This window comes from Sturnira hondurensis, unplaced genomic scaffold (genome assembly GCF_014824575.4).
Source record: "Sturnira hondurensis isolate 20B ecotype Veracruz unplaced genomic scaffold, ASM1482457v3 Scaffold0001872, whole genome shotgun sequence".
NCBI classification, from domain to species: Eukaryota; Metazoa; Chordata; class Mammalia; order Chiroptera; family Phyllostomidae; genus Sturnira; species Sturnira hondurensis.
In genome coordinates, this window is record NW_028074503.1 from 38703853 (window position 1) to 38726946 (window position 23094).

The 23094-nt window shown below is 52.8% G+C and overlaps 1 protein-coding gene and 1 long non-coding RNA gene across 2 annotated transcripts in view; both read right to left on the reverse strand.

The window, feature by feature from the left end:
• Positions 1-554: 554 nt before the first annotated feature.
• CYB5A (cytochrome b5 type A) overlaps positions 555-23094 on the reverse strand; it is a 28623-nt gene continuing 6083 nt past the window's right edge. Inside the window, exons 2-5 of the mRNA XM_037035830.1 lie at positions 8777-8905; positions 7828-7857; positions 3456-3490; positions 555-1922 (exon numbers count right to left, since the gene is read on the reverse strand). Coding sequence (XP_036891725.1) covers positions 1841-1922; positions 3456-3490; positions 7828-7857; positions 8777-8905 — 276 coding nt within the window. The 3' untranslated portion in view covers positions 555-1840. The remainder of the gene's footprint in view (positions 1923-3455; positions 3491-7827; positions 7858-8776; positions 8906-23094) is intronic.
• LOC118979657 (uncharacterized) lies at positions 5521-7815 on the reverse strand. The gene is made up of 2 exons (XR_005064964.1): positions 5743-7815; positions 5521-5702 (listed from the first exon to the last, which is right to left on the reverse strand). It is a non-coding gene; the product is annotated as an uncharacterized LOC118979657 (long non-coding RNA).

Sequence of the window (23094 nt, forward strand, 5' to 3'; positions counted from 1 at the left end):
CCGGTGTTAATGGAAGTTCTGGAGGAAGTACTTTGGCAAACCAAAGCAATGCCACAGCTAAACCTCTTTTAGAGTTAAATAAATGGTAAATGAACCAAAAGAAGAAATACTCCCTGGCATAATTTTCAATGGAGCATGTACTCAAGGCAACCTTTGGAGCCTCCACGAGTTCCCGTCTCCCACGGGGACGCCATGCGGTCTCCATTAGCAGTGGTGCATAGGAGTGTGGCTTTAGCTCACGGCAAGCTCCCTTTGGTTCTGCTGCTCCTCGTCCGGACGGCCCTTCACAGCGACGCTGACAGACGGGCCTCAGGCAGTGGACCAAGCACCCTCCGTGCCTGGAGGGAACGTGGAGGCACTTCCCGTGGAAATCTTTGACATGGGGGCGTCGAAAAGCAGCGCGAGGGTCCTGATAGTCACTTTCGGTCTGAGCTACCCGTGGTGAAGTCACAACAGCCTGTCTGCATCAGAGCCCGCGGACCCCAAGTCTGTGGCCACCCCCAACCTCAGCGGCGCACGTCAGAGCACATCACGGCCATCACAGGAGGCGAGGCTTTTGTTCCAGGCATGTGTTTATTGAAATCTGATCAAGGTCCCTCTGCAGGGCATTTTCCCATGTGACACAGCGCCTGTCCCCACCCTCAACATCTACTCTAACTCAGACTTTCAGTGACAAAGAAGGCAGAGGGGGTACGGGTCAACAGTTACACAAATTTATACTCTGTGATGATAAAAACAATCCCGTCCCAAAGTGTCAGTGACTTCTGAAGAGCCCTCGCGCTCGGCGGTGGCCAGCATGCCCGTGGACACTTGCACAGACACAGCTAACCACGGAGCGCTGACAACTATGGACTCGTCCCCCAGGCTTCCAGGTGGAAAAGGCACAAGGTGGGGAAAGCAGTCGAAGGTGAGAGGCGCAGTCCTCCGAGCCTCGCCACAGTCCCCCCGGCTCACCACCCACGGTGCAGTGTCTTCAAACATCAGACTCCGAATGTCCCACCATCCCTTTCAAATGAGTGTTTTCATGGGTGAGGACATCAGCACTTCCTTATAACAACACACAGTTTCTGCCTCCAAATGAGCAATTTTTAAAGTTGAGAGCTTGTATTACCAAAAAATTTTCCCTCAATGATGATTTCTGAGCTGAGAGAAGAGACCACTGTAATGTCCTCTCTCAGCTCACACCTGCGTCTGCCTGTCTGTTGCTGGTGCTTCTGACTGGAAGAAGAGACGCAGTCTCTTCTGTGTCCTATAGGCCCCTTTCTCGTTTGACCATCTATCTCAGCAAGGACAATGTTTTGGAAATCCTTACACTACCATGTCCAGGGCCTTTTTAGTTTCCTGGAAAAAGAAGCTAGCCTGGAAACATACAACACCAAGCTGCTTGGCTTGGTGTTCCCTTCCTTCCGCATGCCGTAGAGGCCACGTGGGCCTGAGTGAGCAGCGCGTTAAAGGACTCGCTAAGCAACCAGAGATTTTGAACATTAAAGGCAGTTACATACCTAGTTGACAGGCACACACGGTGTTCTATTTGAAAAGCCAGGTATATTTCTAAAAGATCATGCCTACCCCTACAGTAAGTAAATGATGGGGCCAGGGAACAGCAACATAGAGCTGATGAATTAAAAAGCACCCTACGAAAGTTCCAGAGCAGAGAGAAGAGAACAGTTCCTTTGGGTTTGTTTTGTGTCTCGTGTGGGAGGAAGGGAAACGGGCTTGGTGAAATTACTTTTCAGGTGAAGGTTTCTGTGGGTTGAAGCGGTGAGCTCGGGCCTCGTTCTTCCCGAGCCAAAGCCGTCTGTGCTTTTGTTGGCTTCGGGGTTAGTCTTGACGGACGGGGTTAGTCCTCTGCCGAGTAGAAGTGGTACATCAGGCCCACCGCCAGCGCGGAGATGGCCGGGATGGCCCAGTTGGTCCACCAGCTGGAAGTGAACAGAAACGACCCTCGCATGGTGTTCTCAGCTCAGCGCCTGCGTGCCGCGCGAGCATCATGAACTCACCTCTCTAACTGCTCTGGGCGAAGGGGTGACTCTTGCCAAAAGTGATGCGAGCTGCTACCTGTCCTGGCAATTCCTCTATCGTTCTTGCCTTATGAGAAAACGGACGGCTATCCCCTACCTCCACTTACATCTACTGCTGTAAACTTGTACAAAGCTAGGAGTCACTCCCCCAAAAGCTGCTACGAGCTAGGACCGGGGACTTACCTAAAGGACATCGAGTCTGGGTACATGTCACCAGCTCCCAAAGGGAATACTCCCCACAGGCTTAATTCTAGTGCCATGTATTTGTTAAGAACTTAAAATGGCACTAAACTGAGAACCAGAAAGCCGAGGCCCCCATTCTGGGAGAGCTGTGGGCAAGCTCCGCGGCCCAGGGCAGACGCCAGGCCCTGAGCTGGGAGAGGGGTGAGGGCTCCCACCCAGACAGTGACTGAGGTCCCAACCAGCACCGCCAGTCTGCTGCCGGTGACTCTGGGTTGAAAATCTGACCTTTACACACATGGAGTAGACTTGCCGTGTTGACAAACAGTGTGTCCAGACCATCTGATCTGTGGCCCATGGGTAGAGGTTTGCAAAATCCCTACTGGACATACTGCTCAGTCCCGAGGCACAGAATTACAGGTCAGATCTGGGACAGAGCTAGATTTGCACCTATTATTTCTTAGGAAAGAGGAATTAATATACGGGTTTCAGAATCTGAACAAGCCAGACAACACCCAGGGGCATATCCACTTTCTGTCATACACTGTCCATCCTCCAACCCTCTGCACACACCCACCCATTCCAAGACCAGGAGGATTCCAGGTGATTTTGCATCTGGGGGGGCTTTCAGTGTCCCTTTCAGAAGAAGCTGTGCGACAGTGAAGAGGAAGGTGGACGACTGCCAGGAGGCAGGGAAGGCACAAGACACGGCAGTCGCCTTCGACAGGGCGAAGGAACATCTGCATCAATCTGGGGTCACGGGGCGGAGCTCAGGCCCCCCAAATATAACTATCTGATGGCAACTGCGCAAGTCAATGTAACAGAGCTGCCGAAAAATGTTCCTACCATCTTGGACTAACGTACAGAAATCTGGGCCACAGAGCAAGCAAGGCACGCCACACTGGGAGGGCTGAGTGTGGCGTCAGGGCCCGTGGCACACCCCTGCTTCCACGGAAGCACTGCAGCAGGGGGACTGCCCGGGCCCCTGTGAGCAGGTTGGCCGGGGAGGGAAAGGACACTCGGTGTGTCCCGTCTGCTCCTGAGGGCAGACACAGCGGGGGGGTGAGGTTCGGGGTCGTTTCGGGGAATGTCCGAAGTCTGAGCCGTCTGCATTTTAGGGGGGAATGCCCTGAGCAGTTGGGTGTCGAGTGGAGATGACCCCTGGGTGCCCTGAGGTCAGGGGGTGGCCCCCAGTTCTCCGAGTTTAGGAGCCTCTGGATCACAAGGACAACTGAAAAGAAAACCAGCACATACCTGTAATTAGAGTCAACTGTAGTGATGAGAGTTTCCTGAAATGGGGAGAAAAAGGAAAATAAGGGAAAGGGAACAACAGACTAAACACCTGTTTTAAAGTAAGACCACAGTGTCTCATGCAATGCATTCTTCTAATGGATATTGGAAGGGAAAATTACATCACACACTCCTTTCACTAAAATGCCTAATTTCACCATTTTTTCAGAAGAAAAATGTTTAAGAAAGATCTATATCTAAATTACTTACAAACACAACCTAGATAATCTAGAAGAAATTGTTAAAAATGAATAGGCCACATAAAGTATCCTGCACGCACAGACACCTAAATACTGTAACACAGAAAGGGACCACAGGTGTGGCTCACACGCACACACAACCCCACCACTATCTTCAGCGAGAGGATCTAAGTCTTCAAAACCGTGAAGGACATGGTCAGTTAAAAACGCTTCTTTCACTCAAATAAATCTTAGACGAAGTAAAAGTGTCCCCAAATGATATTTCTATTAAAAGACATTCAAGGCCCTGGCTGGTGTAGCTCAGTGGATTGAGCGCGGGCCTGAGAGCCAGAGGATCGCGGTTTGATTCCCAGTCAGGGCACATGCCTGGGTTGCAGGCCAGTTCCCTGCAGGCCAACTCCCAGCAGGGGACACACGAAAGGCAACCATACATTGATGTTTCTCTCCCTCTCCTTCCCCTCTAAAGATAAATAAATAAATAAAATCTAAAAAAAAAAAAAAAGAGAGAGACATTCACTGTCCCCAACTGAAAAGAAAAAAGTTGAGAACTGTCATTTAAATCGCAGCACTCTGGATAAACTCTGACTCTGACAAGACAGTTCTAGAAAGGCACTGGAGGCCTTGGGGACTGACCCCACTCTGTCACCCACCGAGAACCTCTGAGTAAGGACGCCCTGCGCAGGGGTCCTCCTCAGCCCCAGCCTGCTCACCGCCCAGCAGCCTCTGAGAGTCCACACCAACACCAGGAGCCTGACCCCAGAGGGCTCTGGGAAATGCACACTTTCCCGAGCAGCCGAATAACCAAGGCCTCGTGAAATACAGATGTTTCCAGGCTCCCAAACGTGTTAGGAAGCATGGTTTTGAATTTCCACACCAGCAGAAGCATTAGTGCCTCAAACGAAGGCAGCCGTCAGTGATGCCACCGTGTTAGAGCTTGTCTCTGCAGTGTCCCAAAGCGCGGGACAAAAGCCATTAGCAAAGCAGGGGGCAGGTTGCGGGGCTGGCACTGAGGCAAAGCTCCACACAGCAAGGTGCAGGAAAGCTCCCTGGACGGGCAGAAACCCGTGTAGGGCGAGCCAGCAAAGCGGTTCTGCAACCCACCAACCTGGGAACATGGCCGTTAACGTTCCTGACACAGGAGCAGGGAGAAGACAAGTCGTTGAAAAAGAAAACTTGACGGTTATTATCAGCTTTTGGAGCAATGGTCAATCCCAGAGACCACAGAAAGGATTCACAACTACCGCAAGGCTATTTTTCAAATGTGCCATATTACAAGTAAAATTAACAAAGATGCTTTCAAGTAACTGAACTATGCAAAAATATCATTTAGCTATTAGAAGAAAGATACAATCAGCTCTGAAACCCAATAGTTCATGGAAGGTAAAACATTGTCACACTAGACAGTTACGCCCGAACTGGCAAACAGCGGGCAGACGTGCACCGTTATTTTGTTAGGCTGAGCACAGGCATGTGCAATTTGCTGAACACGCTGACAAGTCCGGAGCCTCAACTGCCTGGCCCCACCCCGCATCGGGTGTGCCTGAGCACCGAGGCTAAGGTACTGCGGGTGTGCGGTCATCGCCATCGGCAGCAACGGTGACCTTGGAAAGAGCTGAATGTTAAAGATCATGTACATTGATTGCTTGGTGTCTGTCGGGCTCTTAGCCCAGGATGCTTGAGAGTCGAAGCAGGTCTGCACGTCCGATCAGCGCTTTGGTGCAAAGGGAAAGGGTCTCTCCTGTGCCCACTGCAAAGGGGCTGGGCTGGGCTTCGGGTGTGCACCTCACCAGCAGGTCAATGACGGACGCGGAGAACACGCCATGGCTTGCCCTGCAGGCTCGCCACCTGCTCACTCCGTGACCCGGAGGGGCTCCATCTCGAGTGGGCTAACAACTAAAACGGTACATGACAAGCTCCGTAGAAAAGCCTGCAAAGCCCATCGAGCTCTGGCAGATGAAAGTCATGTCATTGATAAGCTCACCTGACCTAGCCCATTCTTTCATTGAACTCCCTAATAAGCTCACCTGACCTAGCCCATTCTTTCATTGAACTCCCTAAGAATACTACCGACAGACTGACGCCTTTCACGCAAAGTCTAGAGCCTACCTATGCTTCTGGGACTGCAACTGGCAAACCTGCAGTAGCTGCCGGCCATGGGGCTGCAAGGTCAAAGCTCGGGACAAGGTCTGAATGCCACTGTCTTCTCCAGCCCTGGGTCCCACAGGGCTGCCATGAGAGCCAGGTAAAGTCACACATACAGTAATGCTGTGAAAACTACAACCAAGAAAAGGTACTTCCAATCACCAAAATCTTCCCTGGGAGCAATCTGGTAGATATGGACGCATTTAAAGCACATTATCTCTATGCCTGCAGAGATCCTACTCTGGCACCCTGCACCATGCCTTCCTCTGGGCTTGTTCAAGCTAATAATCTTCGGTGCATCTGACGTCACAATTCAACTGTGTAGTGTTTTAAGGAGGCGATACTCCGAAACTTCAGACCCCTGCATTCACTGATCAGTCTGCAGACAGACAGACAGTCACACAGACACATGCAACAAAAGCAGCCTCTGAGGACACGCTCTTCTTCTGGTAAACCAGAGGCGCGGTCTACAAGAGGGGTCGCGTATTTTCTTCCGCAAGCAGTTTTTCTTTACGGCCTGTAAGAAAAAGGGCAAGTTCTTGTCCCACCTCCCTTCTGAACTGCTCTAAAGAAAGCAGAGTTACGTGGGATCTAAGAGCAAACAGAGGAGAAGAGAGTCCGTCATTCAAAACTCAGGCCTGGCGATGCGAGACTGCAGCCCTGACTGGTGTCTTCTGCCCATGGGCATCCTGGTTCAAGGCACAGTCGGCCCTGCGTTAGATCTAAGTTCACACAGTGAGCCTTACCAATCCTTGTTTGAGGATCGCTGAATGATCTGCACCAAGGTTGTTCAATACAGAATCTCTAACAGGAGAATGTACACTTTTTTCTTGACCGGTTTCAGAGAAAAAGCAAAAGCTTCAATGCACCCTGGAATTTCAGCAGCTTAAAAAGTAGCGTCAGAAAAGGTGCTGAAGCCATATAAACCAACCGCAAAGATTCTCAGCAATCATACAGAGTCAATTCAAAGTCTAAAGTCCATTTTTTACCTTCCCAAAGTCTGGGATCAGCAACATTGACCTGGGCCTCCCCTTGAATCAGGAAAGGGGAGAACATGATAAAACTGCATCATGCAGACCTTTGTGGTTCTCTCTGGGGTGCCAAGGTCAATGGCGCCTTCACGCTTTGCTGGATTAATTGTTTGATTTTCTTGCAGATTAAATTTAGACAATGTCTTGTCAGCAGCCACTAGCAAATGAGTTCACAAGATCTGCATGTGAACTCTGTGCTGTCTTACTCTCGTGCTCTAATAAAACCATGGATGCCACTCGACACAGAAAAGTGACACTTAATGTCACTTGTTTTAAGCAGAACTTCCCCACAGCCCTTTAACTACAGGCCAAGCACTGTTTCCCTGCTCGCACTGCTGAGGGACTCTGGCTGCTGCGCCTTCTTACTGCGGGTTCATCCCCAAATGTGAGCAAGGCTCAGAGAGAGGGGCCCAAGGGTCAGGGCGCACAACTAGCATTTCTAGAATTACTTCCTTTCCCAGGAAAAATGCATCAAGAAGTTACTGTTTAATTTGAACAACATTAAATTTAGCCAGGAAGTATTTACCAAACATCTACAATGTCCCAGAGACGTGGGGATGAAGACAGGGGTTGTGTCCTCAAAGGCTTAAGTATGAAGACCTCTGCTCCATTTTAAGCTCTCTGACGATAATGCTGTGTCAAATCCCCACTGCAGAAGCACTGGTTATAAAAAGGAGCTCTTCCCCCGGTATCCGTTGGTAATCACGATGGAAAAGGGATTTTAAGTAATAAGAGTCTCACGAAGAGAACACACAACTCCCCTAATGAAACACCACGACTGACTATGTGAACAGAAAGGTCTGCTGCGTCAGCCCGCAGGCTCCACGTTCTCCAACCTGGCAGCACACCTGCGCTGGCCTCGGTCAGGCCAGTGGGAGACCTCTGCCCTCTGCTTTGCCGGGGTGATACCCAGGGGCAATGACTACAGTGAACGAGACAGACACTCTAGACGGTCACACTTACCGCAGGCTTCTTTATCTTTGCCCTGTCATCCTGCAATGAAAAACAAGGCACATTACAGGACGGAAGATGTCTACAGCAGTGCCGTCTCTGAAGTACTCGCTTTCTCTGAGACTTCTAAAAAGCACTCCTGTTCAGTGATTACCATTTTAGGTTCATCTGTGCAGGTTGTTAAACATGTTTGAGCCTTCTGACTTGACTGCAAGAGTTACTCTCAGATGAAGTGCTGAGAGGTAGTCTGACCCAGAGCTCGAAGGTCAGGACAGCATCCCTGGGGTCCCACTGTATGTGGGTGAGTACGAGCGCTGACCAGACTCGGGCTCCTATCGCATTTCAGGGGGCAGCTGAGTAATCAGGTCCTTCCCGTCTATCCTCTCAAACTGCGGTTCGGGGGTATATGTGTGTGCAGGTGTGTGTGTGTACATGCATTGTGCAGGGGTGTGTGTCTGTGAGTGTATGTGTATAACTTGTGTGATATCCTCAGTAAATTCCTGCAATCTCCCAGTTGTAGGGTCATAATCTACTTAAACCCCCAGCCGAGTCAGTTCAAGGTCAAGTGTGTCTAAAGGCTGACCACCAGTGAGCCCGATAAGCAGATGAGGCAAAAATGCTGCTGGCCTGGCCTAAAAACCCACCACTCCACCCTCAGAATGGGACGAAGGACAAGGAGGAACGCGTGAAGGGAGGCCCCTCTGACGACTGCAAAACTGCTCCTTTTGGTGAAGGACGAAGACGAAGGCACATGGGCGAATAAAACTTCCAGATAAACGAAGCTTATTTTCTCAGAGTGCCATCTCCTTCCACTGAAAGCCCACCCAGGTGGAAAGACGGAAATGCCGTGAACGGCCCCATCCTCAGGCTTCCCCCCAACGAGCCCCCCACAGCCTCCCCCTCATGCGCCGCGGAGACAAGACGCACCTTGTCGCGTGACAGAACTTCTCAGGCTACTTACTGGATGCAGTTCCCCGATGATGTACATTTTGGACAACTCTCTGGCATCCGTGGAGTGCCCGACGTCCTCGAAGTTCTCGGTAGCGTCGCGCCCAGCTTGTTCCCGTAAGACTTCCTCCCCACCAGGATGCTGTTTCAAGGACACATAAAACAGACTAAAACAATAGTAATAGATATTCTTTTTCCAAGCAAATGAGATCAAGGAAGTGGCCAGTTTATTTAACCAAATAGTTCGCTCCAGAAGTCACAGACGGCAACATGTGAGTGCAACTCGGCCCCGACAGGATGGAAAACACCACGCCGCTTTGTCTTCCAGAGCCTTCTAGAAAGTGAGGAGGAGCCTTCTCTCACAGTAAGGTGTCTGTTTCTGGGTTATTCTGATGGCATTAAGAGCAGTAGGCAGATACTTTTCATCCTTTGACATCCTCTTTGCTTTTCCAGAAAGCTCTCAAAATCGCTCTTATCCATTTTTATCTAATCTCTTTTTCGAGTCCTATCCCTCTGACCTCTCGGCCCCGGGTGTGAATGTACGCCATTACACCGTAGATGATAACACAGCTTCAAAGTGCCCTCTGTGCGCCTGCCCAGTACAGAGAGAGGGTAGGGCCCTTGCCTCTTACAGAACTTACCTCCCAGTCAGAAGGAAAAGAAGAGCAAGCAGCTTCCACAGCAACTTGACTATGTCACTGACAGGGGACAGAAGCAAAGAGGAAGAGCTCAGTTCTACACTCCAGGGCTTTTAGCTACCTTAATGGTAAAATGAACCAAGGACAGTCACGACGTAGAGAGGGACCAGCAGGTGGGCCCAGTCACAGAGTGACTGACACAGAGGGAGGGGAAGATTTTACCTGAGGCTTTTCCTAGGGGAAGACCATATGCAGCTTTTCTTAGGGCCCGGGGAACACGCAGGCAAGACCAGAAGTAATGAAAGAGGCAGAGTTCTCCGACAGGCCCTGAACCTCATGGGAACTGGGGGACCTCCCTCCCGCTACGTTCATGGGCCGGCCACAGCTGCAGAGCCCGGGCGGATGGAGGGCATGGCCTGGGAGCAGGAAGGAGGACGACGGGAATACAGGCATCTTCTCCAGAGCGTCCTTCTAACATGAAGGCCCCATTTTTCCCAAGGAGGACTTGTTTTCCATTTGCTGTAAGTGTCAGCTCACCCAGCACACACACAGTCACACACACCGTGCACTGCCACGTGCCGGGCCCGCGGTTGGTAGGGGTGGTGGTGAAGGGAGGTAAATGGTGCACTAACACAGACATGCGTCAGTGGTGGGTCCCCCCCAACCCCTGCACTGGCAAATCCCCCACATCTTCCCATCTCCCCATTCCCCTCGGTTCCCGCCAGAGCCACCCACGGGCCCGCGGCTCCAGCCTCAGTCTGCGTCTCAGCCCCCGCGCTTTCCTCCCCGAGACATGACTTCCTCCACCCGGTGCTGCCGAGCCATAGTGTTGGGGCTCGGAGCCCTTTGCTGGGCTCCGGTCTGAAAGGCCCGCCCCCACCCCCACCCCATGGTCTCCATCTCCCCACTGAGCGCCCGCCACCCAAGCTGCATTTCCATCCATGTGTGGGCGAGAGTCCCGAGGACAGAGACCCCATCTGGCATGCCCGTCACTTTCGCCCTGGCACCTGGTGTGACACCTGGCACATGCAGATAAGAACACATAAGTAATTTTTAGACAAACAAATAAGAAAAGGGCAGACGGTCCCACGACCAATTTGAAACTGTGCACTGTAGCCAGCCAGAGGGTCACGACAGCCTTCTCATGCCACTCTCCTCTTCCTGAACTAATAGTAGCTCTGACCACACACTTTCATATTTAACGACTGTTCAGTCCCTTTAATCAAAATATTTACTGTCTCATATGTGAAAGGCACTGCGTGGGACATGCAAAAGTACACAAAAAAATTAGTGTGATTTGATCCTGAAGAAGCTCTCGGTTAATCTGAGGTCAAAGGGAGAGCACAGAAGTGACTGCTGGCTTTCACTGACACCGCCTCGGAGTCGTGGTTACTCGTGAATCACCCAGCAGGTCCTGAACTCCCAGTCACAGGAGATACGAGCATGAACTTGTACCTGCCTGGGAGGCAGGAGTGAAGGAGTCACACACAAGGCCGCTGAACACAGCCATGGACCACGCACACCCGCTTCAGGAAAGGAGACCGCCTAGGTGTGAACTGAAAGACGGCCCCTCTCCAGTTGAGGGCCTCACAGGTGAGGGCCATGGGCCAGAACAGGAGTCCAGCCCGAGTCAAGCTGCCCTGAGAGAAAAGGCAGCATCTGTCCCCTCACGTATCTAGGAGGGAGCGGCCAACAGGAAAGTTGGAGTTGGCCAGGGACCAGAGGACTCTCCTCGTGGCTCTGTGGCAGTTGTTAGGATCAAGCCACACCTGTTTTACCAACTGCCAGCCATGGGGCAGTGAAGGGGGGGTGAGCGGGGGGGCAGAAGTGCCGCAAACACAGTGCAATCAAGCCTTGCGTGACACGGTGCCTTCTGGATTATGCATTTATATTAGTTTGATGGAAAGTCAGAGCTCCGTGGCTTCCGTCCTCCGTCTCCCACCAGTGAGGGTCTGAAGTGGTCTCTTGGGCCTCGCCAGTCACACTTCACTTAATTCGAGAAGCACAGTTGTCATCGTGCTTGTGGATTTGAGGATTTCTCCAAGCCCAGGGTCTCCCAAGAGCATACGAAGATGAGAGAAACACAAATAAGGAGGAAAACAGAACGTGTTAAATGAGTGTCAGTAAACTCAAGAACAGAGCAGGTACTCCTGCTGACAGACGATGGGCAACCCAGGGAGCCCCTCGGCCTGCACTGGGGCGGCTCCCCCTGCCAGCGCCCGACAGGGAGGGCGAGGCCGCCCCTCCCCCACAGACCGGTCATCCGGGTGCAGGGCACTTGCTGAGCCTGCGTGGGGCTGCATGACAGAACAGGCACGGCCCCTGCTTTCTAGAAAAGCAAGAGCTCAAAATGGAAGAACATGATACGAACTTGGTAAGTTTTTCTTCACTGGGCACCAAATACCCGGAATAGACAAAACAGCAGTGACAGTCCTTCAGGTGAGGGTCACGGGCAGGGCAAGTGCAGACTCGCTCCTCTTCAGCTCACAGGGCCAGGCCTTCCAGGCCAGTTCTGCTGAGTCACTCGCTGTGAAAAGTCCACGGGGGCAGAACCAATGCCCCGCATGCCCCTTTCCGGCTGCGAAGTCAGCCTGGCTGTGGGCCCACCTGCCCTTCCTCTTTCAGAAGACACTGCAGCGGCAAGAACTTGCTCTACGAGGGATAAACTCGAGTGCAGGAGGAGGGCAATGCTCCCGGCATTGCTTCCTGCAGGAGAGACCAAGGTTGCCAGGCTGAAAGCACACTCAGAGCCCCGCCGTGGAGGCCCTCTGGCGGGCTCCATTCGAAGCCAGAGCTCCGAGGCTCTCACTGAGAAGACAGGGCTCCGTCCGCAATTAGGGCTACGAAGCTCAACCGACTGCGCCCTGAGTCAGCAGTCTTCGGCACCTTCCATCTCACGGGGCAGGTAAACCAATCACTGAGACTTGGCAGCACACCCAAAACCTGTATTTTTTGCTCACCTGACAAAACATAGGAGTATATTTGATCAAACTCCGAAAAAAACATAATAGCAATAGTTATTACCTATTCTTTATGCTCCAAAGTGACTTTTTAAAAACTCAAGTGCCTATACTTGTGTATTAGGATGTCTTGCACCAAGAATTAACCAATCACATGCAACCTTATTATGCAACATCACCAATAATATGCAACTGTATTAAATGACCTGTTTACTTAGGGTTCAAGACAGGGCATTCACATTGGATGTCTGGTGTTGTGCTGGCTGTTGTCATTTTTTTTTATTTGACAATCTAAGGGGAAAGAGATCAGTGCCCTTGACTAAACAGTCAGGTGTTGTGTGTTTTAGAAATTCTTGCAGCACAGCACACCAGTTGAAAATCACCACTCTAGGTCATTACAAAAGAGAATGTGACCCAAACGGAATGGGCGATCCGCGCATGTACTGTTCAGCCAGTGCCCGGGGGCTGCTGCCCTCCCCCCTCCTAACCTACTTCGGTACAACTAGGAGGGAGAGCAATGCCGCAGGCAATATGCAACTTTTTTCAAATGAAAACATGAGTCCAATTTCCCATGCACAGAAGAAAAAAAGGAATAAGAAGAATATCAGACTAAAACAGCAGAAGATGCTTCCCCAGAGCAAAACAGCACAAACAGACTGGGTCAGATATGGAGAAAGGAGAAGGGACACAGCGTGGCCTTGTGTTGCTTCCGTGCGTGGAGAGGCCAAGAATCTGAGAGTGAACACAAGGACAGCGGTGGCTCAAACCCGTCCTCGAATGAGGCGGACAAGAAGCGGTAAATAAAGGAACAAATGCATTGCCAGAGATGCCGCAGTGCCCCGGACGTATTCAATCGCAGAGCAATTCTATTTCACATCTAACAGTGTATGCTAAAAAGGATCTACAAAACTGGCAACTGGCAAGGTAAAAATGATAGATAGACTTCGATGCCACTCCTGATACAGATAATTTCAATAAATAAGCTCATAGTATGTGGGCAATAATCTTAAGGAGACAGAAACTGTGAGCAGAATCAGTCACTCTAGACTCAGACGCGTGCAGCCTGCAACACCACTGAATCAGACACCGATTACGTAGCGGAAACACTCTCGAGGGCCGCTCTTTATTCCTGTGTTTGTTTCAACGGTCATTTTACAGCTCCTTCGATTCTCCACCCACGCAATGAAGACAAGTATACATCATATTTTTCGCATGACCTTCGCTAGTTACGTCCCCTTTTAATACAAATAAGGTAAGCTAAGTTTACCACCCCAAAATACGCCTCTCTGGGACAGGGACTATGTTATGCTGGCTACTCGTAAGCAACGGCAGGTATGGGAGAAGCTCCGAACACCAAGCAGAAGTTCCAGCCGGGGACGGACGCTTGCCTTCATAAGGGACACGTCCACCTACACGGGTGTCTCCCGCACCATGCGGGGCCTGCCTTCACTGTCAGGGCACCAGGAAGGACTTACATCCACCCCATTACCTTGCCCTCATCTGCTGTGCTTTTCCGGGTCATCTGCCACAGCGGACTCCCACTCCCAGCATCTCTCTGCCTTTGGCGAAAGCAGCACTTAAGGGGACGGCTTCCGCCTTTTCCGGCGAGTTACTCACTGTTGCCGGCTCTCCCATGTGTACACGTGTTATTAAACTTGCTTTGTTTGGCCCTCGCTGATCTGTCTCAGGGGAATCTGATCGTTACACCAGTTCAGAAGGACTTCGAGGGAAGAGTTATTTTTTGCCCCAACAGTTTTGTGAGTGAGATACTCTTAGGCTTGATACAGAATATTTTCACTGAGTTTTTGACCTCGACTCCTATAATCTCTATGTTTTAGTGGCCTTGGCAAAACAAGTGATAGCATTTCAAAGTCAAGGGCTAGAAGATCTTGTTTATGGGGCAGGAGAGCCTTAGATCCTTGTAAATAAAGCCAGGGAGGGCTTCTCCTCGAGTTCACGGCTCCACCCACTGAACAGGCCTTGCTCCCTCCAGCCCTCACCGAGCCCAGCGGTCTTCTACATCTGCTAAAACCCTCGCAAAGGCCCTTCTGACCATGTGCCTGCTCATGGTCCACATGGTGAGTTTCTGCAGGCAAAGCGAAGGCCTCCTGCACTTGCCCACAAAGAGCCTCAGCACCTGCAGAGCCCCCAGGGTGCCCGGGAGCAAAACCACACCAGCCGGGAAGGGGACAGCTGCTTGCGCCTACGTCTGCCTCCCCCCCCCCACCCCAGCGCTTAAGCCTGTGGTTGGGAAACAGCTACTGAGAATAGAGATTTTCCCAGCCTCCCTTGCAGCTGGGTATGCCATGGACTAAATTCCTGCTAATGAAATGTATGCATAAGTGTCAAGAGAACCTTCTAGAAGCCTGCCCTTTAGAACACTGTGCCCCCTTTGCCCTTTGTCCATCCTACTCTCTGGAATGGGGATGCTGCCCCTGAACTTGGAATGAGGACCAGACCTTAGAAATGGCCGAGAAGTGGACTGGAGGCGTAGCCCCAAGGGCTTGATGGAGCCAGCACACCACACCTGGACTGCAAAGCATGTTTCCTCACGACAATAAACTCCTGCCTTGTGGAAGCTGTTTGGGGTTCCTCCAAGCTTGATCCTACTTACTACATCAATCATTTTGTCAGGGACCAAAGTCCAAAAGTACATAACATGAGGTTAAATGTACTCCCCCGTGTTGAGAAACTTAAAGCCAAATCAGAGCAACGATCTCCACATTATACACTAAACAAGTAGAGAAATGTCAAGGCCCCATCTTAATTTATCCAATAGGTAGTCATCGGCCACCTTGTAAGTATCTTTAAACACAAGCAAGGCTCCTTTAGGTTGGAATTCGCATGGACAAAGTAGATCCAGACGAGAGCCCTCAGGAGTATGAGCAGGAGTGAAGGCTTAGGGGCTGAAGGGCGCTCGGTGTGTGGCGGTTAATGAAGAGACACGAGTGAATAAAGCGAGATCCCTGAGGCCAGACGCAGGCTCATTCTGCGCATCAGCTGGGCTGGCCCCGAGGATGCCCAGACCAGGCGTTATTTCCAGGCGTGTCCGGGAGGGTGTTTCGGGAGAGGATCCACATTGGACTACGTGGGCCCAGTAAACCAGGTGACCTCCCCTAACGTCCAAGAGCGTCCTCCAATCCAGAGAGGCCTGGAACAGAATGAGAGGAAGGAGGAATCCACCCCCTTTTCCTGCCTCACTGATTGGGCAGGGACATGTCATCTCATTTTCTGCTGCCCTTGAACTGGGATTTGCCCCCTTGGCTCCCCTGGTTCTCAGACCTGCCGAGTGACCCACCAGCTTTCCTGGTCTCAGCTGGCAGATGGCACAGCATGGGACTTGGTGGCCTTCCTCTCTGGGCTGTGTGTGTGTGTGTGTGTGTGTGTGTCTCTCCCACTGGTGCTGGCTCTCTGGAGAGCCCAGGCTAACACGGGCTGGATGGTTAAAATGGACCACACAATAGATGGCCTTCAGAGCAGTGTCAAAGGTGGCAAGGACTTCCTGCAAAGCAGGGTAGCGTGTCCGAAGGCCACAGGGTCACTGCTGAAGACACAGCTCTGAGTGCAGACAGAGCAGGGCAGTACAGGGCCTCCCTACCTGCGTCCCCTCTACCCAGCACTCACAGCTTCCTGACATTTCTGCCTCCTCCTGATTTGTGGGCTGGAGATCCTGACTCAAAGGCCCAGCTGAAGGTTAAAATCCCAGAAGTCCCGAGTTTAAAAGGACCTTCAGAGACCTGATATCCTTAAAATTACAGGCGGAGAAACTGGGACCCAGAAGAAGTCAGGCCAGCATCACACTGACAGCCCCTGAAGGGGACGGGAGTGGAGCCCCGGGGTCCGGCCCAGGGCAGCCTCCCCTTGTCTTGGCACATGCACGTGACAGACCATTTTTATCTTTCTAAACAAAGTGACCGTAGATGGGATGCCTGAAAAAAAGTTTCTTCATACACTTCCCTCTGGGAATTTAGAGGAAAATCTGTCTTGCTTCTTCTCGATGAGAAGGGACTTTGTCATTTGCCCTGCTGGCCCAGGCCTCACCCACAAAGATTCAAAGGACACACACATACACCACCCTAGCTCAGGGTGCTACCTGGCTGCCAGGTTGTCCCTGAACAAAGCCCAGAAGTGTGAACAAAACTACACTGGGTGTCACAATGTGCACTGACGGTGTCCCCTTGCAGGGCTCACTCAAATTAAGCAAAAACAAATAGCGATTTAAAAAAAAACAGAACACCTTCCCACTTTGTTGTAATATGATGTGGACCCTAAGTCCACCACCTCGGGAGTACCTTCCAAGCCAAACACTTCACACCGCCAAAAAAACAAAGTAAACAATGACTAGGCAAAAATGATGTGTGTACAGAGATTATCTGCAATAGTTCAGCCAGCCAGGAGAGGAACTCAAAGGAGTTTGGAGATCAAACAATTAAAAAAAAATTAGAACAGGCCCTGGCTGAGAGCTCAGCTGGCTGCAGGGTTGTCCCTTAGCTAAAAGGTTGCGAGTTCGATCCCCGGTCAGGATATCTACAGGAGACACGGGGCCCATGTGTCTTTCTCTCTCTTGTCCTTCGTCTCTAAAAATAATAAACACATTCTTGGGTGAGGATTATAAAAAAAGGTTTAGAACAAACTAAGTTGCCTGACAAAATGTTTTCTATCATTTCTAGATGCTATTTGCTCGAGGAGGCAAAGAATGAAGGCCTCGGGTCGGACTAGGCCACCAGACTCTGTGCGTGGCCCCAGCATGGGCTCCGTGGAGGAGCCCTGTGCGTGGCACGGTCCAGGGGGGAGACTGACATGCAGACGAGGACGAGCTGCACAAAGTCAGCCCCAGGTGTGCAGCCAGCACAAAGTGTGGAGGGACCTGGCCCAGGCACCGGAGGCCGGGCCGGGGCCAGGGAGAGGAGGCTGGGGCTTCAGGGGAGAAGGAACATCCAGGAGCTGCTCACCAGGGGCTCAAGCGGGCCCTCTTGCAGAGGAAAGGACAGCGTGAAGAGGCCAAAACACAGTGGTGCCCTGGAGACGGGCAGGCGCCCTGAGCAGCCCACCTCACCTGGGTAAGAATGCACTGGGACAGAGACCAACAGGAACCGGAAGCAAACGCAGAACGAGGTCCAGCGAGGGGTGGCGGGAGGAGCTGGAGGCTGCAGAAAGTGCCGGCCCTCCACGGGCAGAACTGGATGTTCAGAGTAATGCTCCGTGGTCCTGGCTGCCTCGCCCCGAACTTCCTTTTCAAGTCTACAAGCACCCCTCACCCCCCAGTCTGGGCAGGCAGGCGGAGCGTGCATGTGCCATGTCTGCGTGCTCTGGGTGAGAGCACTTTCTTTTTTCCAATAAATGCTTTTTGTTGACTAAACACCTAGTCGATAGTATTATTTATCAGTCCCCAAAGGTTTGATAGTGTTTTCCCCTGTTCTTGGAGGGAGGGAAGCACTTAGAAAGGAGAATTAAGGACAAATCCTCCCCCACTCTATAGATAACGCTTTCCCGTGTCGCCACAGTGTCCAACGAGGCGCAAGCCCACGGCAGCCCCAGCTCCCCCTGCCGTGCCTGCCCAACCCCCTCACGGGCGCTGCCAAGTGCACCCTCACACTCCTCCAGTTCCCACTTCTGCTCCAGAAACGTCCCAAAAGGTAGTGACTGTTCCCCAGGTGGCAGAGCCTCTGTGTCCAGACAGTGCTGGGCTGCCAGCAAAGCATGGGCTGGGGGCACTGGACCCTGGACCCGAGGGCCAGCCCGGCCGTGTCCCCGGGGAGAGACTAGACGGGCACTGACCTTCCTGAGCCCCCACTCCCCCGGCACCAACTACCTCCTCCAATCACACTGCACAGAAGGGCAAATGCTACAGTTAGCAGACTGCCCTGCAGACAACAGGCATTCGAGTGCCGCCAATTCCCTGTCTCCCCCCACCACTCACCACCTCCACAAAGAACCTGGTCCAGGCCAGGTGAGGTCCCGAGCCCGAGCCCCACACCGACAGACCTCCCTTCTTTTTGCACCCCTCCTTCACCTCGAAGCAATTTCTGTGGATTGAACCAGCTGGTCTGACCCTACTAAGGCAGAGAATCAAATGACAAGCATCAACAGGAACAAGGGGTCCTAAGGACAATGAGCACTCTCCACAGGGGACGGTCCTCAGAGGTCATTAGGGTCCGGACAGACAGATAACGCAGCTGGGAGTGCGATGCTCTCGCCTTGAAAAAGAGAAGCAAAGTTCTTGGTTATTCTTAGAGTGTGCCCTGACCAGTTTTTTTTTAGTGTCACCATTCCTAAACGGGTCCCCTTCGGTCAGACACCACAAGCCAGCCAACTGGAGACAAAGCCCCACGGCAGGCGGGGCCTCCCTGCTCACTCTCTGCACAGAGGAGCCTCGCCAAGCAAGCCCTTAGGCCTCAGCACCAGCTCACTGCCCTCAAGGTGCAGGCCTGGTGCTGTTTCTCCTACCCTAACACACCGCCCCTGTGCACACGCACACACGCACACACCGCCTCTCCCTCCACCATGCTGCGCTCTACAGGCACTCCCTGTTTTCCTGCCCCCCCCCCACACAAGTGAACCCCGGCAGGGCCTGTCAGCCCTTCGGTCTCTGCTGCCTCCTCTGTCCCCTTGGAGAAGCCCCGCCCATGGAATGAAGCCACTCCCCTACACTCTGCCTGCAGTGATGCCCCCCAGCCCCACCTGACTGACTTGCACTGGGGATGTTGGGGTCCCCTCTCGGGAAGACTGTGGCACTGGCTTCCAGCATGCCATTCTCTCAGGCTCTGGCCCCCGCCACCTCACCGGGCACGCTTTCACCCCCATCTCTCGTCCCTCCCCTTGTGAGAGTGCCCCAGGGCCCCACACATCATGGTCCCTCTGTCATGGCAACCAGCACCATTGCTTCAGAAGGGCTGACAACACCGGAACCTTTATTTTCGGTTTAGAGGGGTCACCTCTCTCTAAACTCTGGATTCTTGGATCACCGTCTGCATCTCGTCTCCACCTAGGGGTCTGGCAGTGTCCTCAAACTGAACATATTAAAAGCGGCAAGGACCCACCCTCTCAAAACTTGCTGCACTGTCTCCTTCCCCCACCTCCATTGATGACAATTCCGTCCATCCGGCCACTGAGGTCAAAGCCTTGAGGCTCCACATGACCCTTCTCATCTCTCACACCCCACACAGAACCCCAGGACATTCTGTGGGCTCACCTTGTTTAATGCAGCCTGAATCTGGCCAATTTTCCCACCTCCACCACGTCACCCCTCGCCGGGTGTCCCTGGCCCTTGGCTGTGCACTCACACCCCACCAGAGCAACAACCTGAATGTACGCCAGGCCATGTCACTTTGCCGTTGAAACCCTCCCACAGCTGACTGTGCCATGGATTCGAGACTCGGGCTGCAGCTCTGGTCATCAAGAACATGTGGCCCCGGCAGGGAGACGTACATGCAGATCGATGGGACAGAGCAGAGAACCGACACAGACCCTTGCAAAGGCTTCCACCCAATTTCTGACAGAGTGCAAAAGCAACGTGACGGAGGAAGGAGCCTCTTCGACACACAGTCTGGCACAACTGGACACTGGTCCTCAAAAAAGCCTTTTCAGGGAGGGCAGCGAGATGGGGCGGGGGAGTGGGGACAACTGTGCGTGAACAACAGCAGCAGCACATCTTGACCAAAACCTTACACTGTACACAACCATCAACTCCAAACAGATCACAGATTGAAACACAGAATGGGAAACATTTTTGGAGAGACTTAGGACTAGGCGAACAGTTCTCAGACGTGGTAGTGAAAGTGTGATATGTATAGGGAAAAATGAATAAACTGGACTTCCTAAAAATGGAAACCTTTTATTCTTTAAAGGATCTTATTAACAGAAGGAAACGTCAAGCCCCTGACCGGGAGCGAATTCCTGGCTAGTTCCCTATCTGACCAGGGACTTGTATGCAGAATAAAGAGCTCTATAAACTGAGCAATAAGGAAACGAACAATCGAAACAGAGAAAGGACAAAAGACCCGAACAGACATTTCTTCTAAAAAGATACATGCATAGCAAACAAGCAGCCTCGTTGGCCAGCAGAAAACTAAAACCACAGTGACACACGACGGCCACCTGTTAGAATGGCTAGGACTTAAAATTTACATACGCCAGGAGCCTGGATGCTGGTGAGGACGCTGAAACACAGATTCTGCCGGGCATGTCTGGTGAGAAAGCAGGATGGTTGGTGCTGGCGCTGAAGCCCACACTCACCATAGGCACTCGCGTCCCTGGTGGTGGCCCTGGAGACGTGGGGACCAGTGTGCACACAGATGCCGGCATGACAGTGCCAGCCGCTACTGAGCAGCTATGGTGGGCCCGGGCGTGGGACAGTGAGGGGGGTCACAGCCCCGTCTGGTGTAGAACAGCAGGCACGGGAAGAGAGACAGCGGCTGCAGGGAGAGAGGACGGACGATGTGACAGAAAATTCCCCTCTCTGGGAAACGACCTGGGTTGTGACCAGCAGGGGGTGGTGACCAAGGGACTATGCAGCCAGTGGAGGGAAGCCAAGACAAGGTCTTCAAGCAGAAACTAGCCCGACCTGTTTGAGAAATGGAGAGGGTGCGGTGCGTCTGGGCGCAGAGGCCAGGGGGCAGTGTTCCTGGTGCAGGTGGGCGTGGGGGTGGGGGCCGGACCAGCCAAGGCCGTCGGACAGGTGGGACTGGACTTGAAATGCCATGGGAAGCTGCTGGAAAGGACCTCGGCTGAGAAATGCCAACCTGTTTCCACGAGATAAAGCTTTCTGATTTTCTAGCAGAATTCGCACTCTTGAAGGTAGTGACAACAGACATCTGTGCTGAGAAGAGCGCAGGACAGAAGAGATGGCCAGATACCCCCGTCGACCCAGTCCTGGGACAGGGCAACAGGGACATGAAGTCTGAGGATGGCGTGCAGACTCTCGGAGGACAGACGTCACGCAAGGGTCCCCGGGAGGCCGTATTCCAGTGGAGCAGGGCCACTGGCAGCGGAGGAGAGAGAATGCCTCGCGCAGAGGATGAGGACCCGCAATCAGCAAGGGGGTGGGGAGGGCACTAGCCAACCCATGGGCAGCTTCATCAGAGCAGGAGCCGCATCCGATTTCCACCTGGAACAACCCGTCCCAGGCCGGCTGTTCTGGAGGCCTTTGGAAAGCGGTGAACCGCCTCAGGCCCGCCTGACACCTATGCGGACAGTCTCTTGTCTTACACAAGGTGACACTGACTCTTAAGAGCAGCCAGATGTCCTCTGTTAGGAACAGGGGCCCTGGAGCCCCCACCCCCAGGTCTCTGTCTACCTCAGGACAAGCCTGGGGCCCTGGGAAAGCTGGACAGGCTGCTCCCTTCACCGGGGAGGGGCCATGTGGCACCTCGAGGACAGGAAAGAAAGGCACTCTCGCCCTCTTTTTGTTCCTCCCGTGGGTTCTCTGTTCAGATCTCTCCTTTCACAGCTTCGCTTGCTTTCTCCCTGGTCCCTGCGGAGAATTCTGGATATGGGGAGAAAAGTCTCAAAGCAAATGACAGCAACCTGCACCCACGGGGTGGCTCTTTTTTCTGAAGCTTGGCCAGTGATCTGCAAAACTCCCGTGGCCCCACGGCCGCCTCACAGCCGGCAGGAGAACTCGGAGCGTGGATTCCCATGGGCTGGGCTGAGTCCTGGCTTTCACGTCGCACTGGCCGTGTCACTGGAGCGAGGTACTGGAGCTCCAAGGCCACGTTTTTCTTCCCTTTAAAGAGGACACCACCGCCACTACCGACCTGAAAGGCTTAGTCTCAGAATTAACAGCCCAGATGCACAGGCAGGTTTTCTGTGTGAAGAGCATTCGGCACACCATCCGGCACAGACAGATGTCGATCGATGTTCAGTGCATGTCCACTGCTGTCGGGTGTCCCATGGCCCACTGGGGACCACTCTAAGGCAGGGCGTGAGTGACCCCGATTTAACACTTGGTGGAGCAGGCGGGAAGAGCAGGCTGGATGCACTTCGTGGGCTGGCCTGTTTTTGCTTGGCTCTGCCACCAGAAAACCAGCAGGCGCTGAGCGCCCAGGTAGAAATACACACACCGAGGCCTTCTCTACAAGGGACACAGGGCTGCCGGTGAGCCAGGCACCGAAAACCCTCGGCTGGGCCCACCGCTGCCTGTCTGGCATCAGCACTGGTTCCATGTCACCATTGCGGACAGGTTGTCCTCATGGGCAGGCTAGAGACTGGGCAGGCTGGAGAAAGTGATGTCTCACTGTCATCCACAAGACGTCAGCTCTCACTGACCAGAGGACACTCAGCACCAGGCTCGCACAGGCCAAATTCTACTGGGCTGACCTTGAACTGACTTCTCCCACCATTTTCAACTCACTCTCGGAACCCGTGTGGAACTTGATAAAAGACACAGGCAGCCAGTTAATGAGTACACATCGGTGGATGTTCCCTACAAAACCAAGTTCAAAGGTAACAAGGTGCGGGGGAAGCACTTGATATTAGGCCGTGGACAATGCCTCCGAGCCTCTGCTGTTTAAATCCTCCTGGAGTCTGTGACCTCCGGCCCCTTTTCTGAGCCCTCGCGTGTGGCCTGGTGCTGCTGACCGTGGCTTGGGCCAGCGCAACCAAGGCATGGCTGCCGCTGCACCTTCGAGAAGCTCTCTGTCAACGGGGCTAAAATAATGTTTCCATCCATGGCCCCTCTGGCTAAACTACACACCCACCCACCAAGCCCCTCCGTCACTAAAGAGAACCGAGAC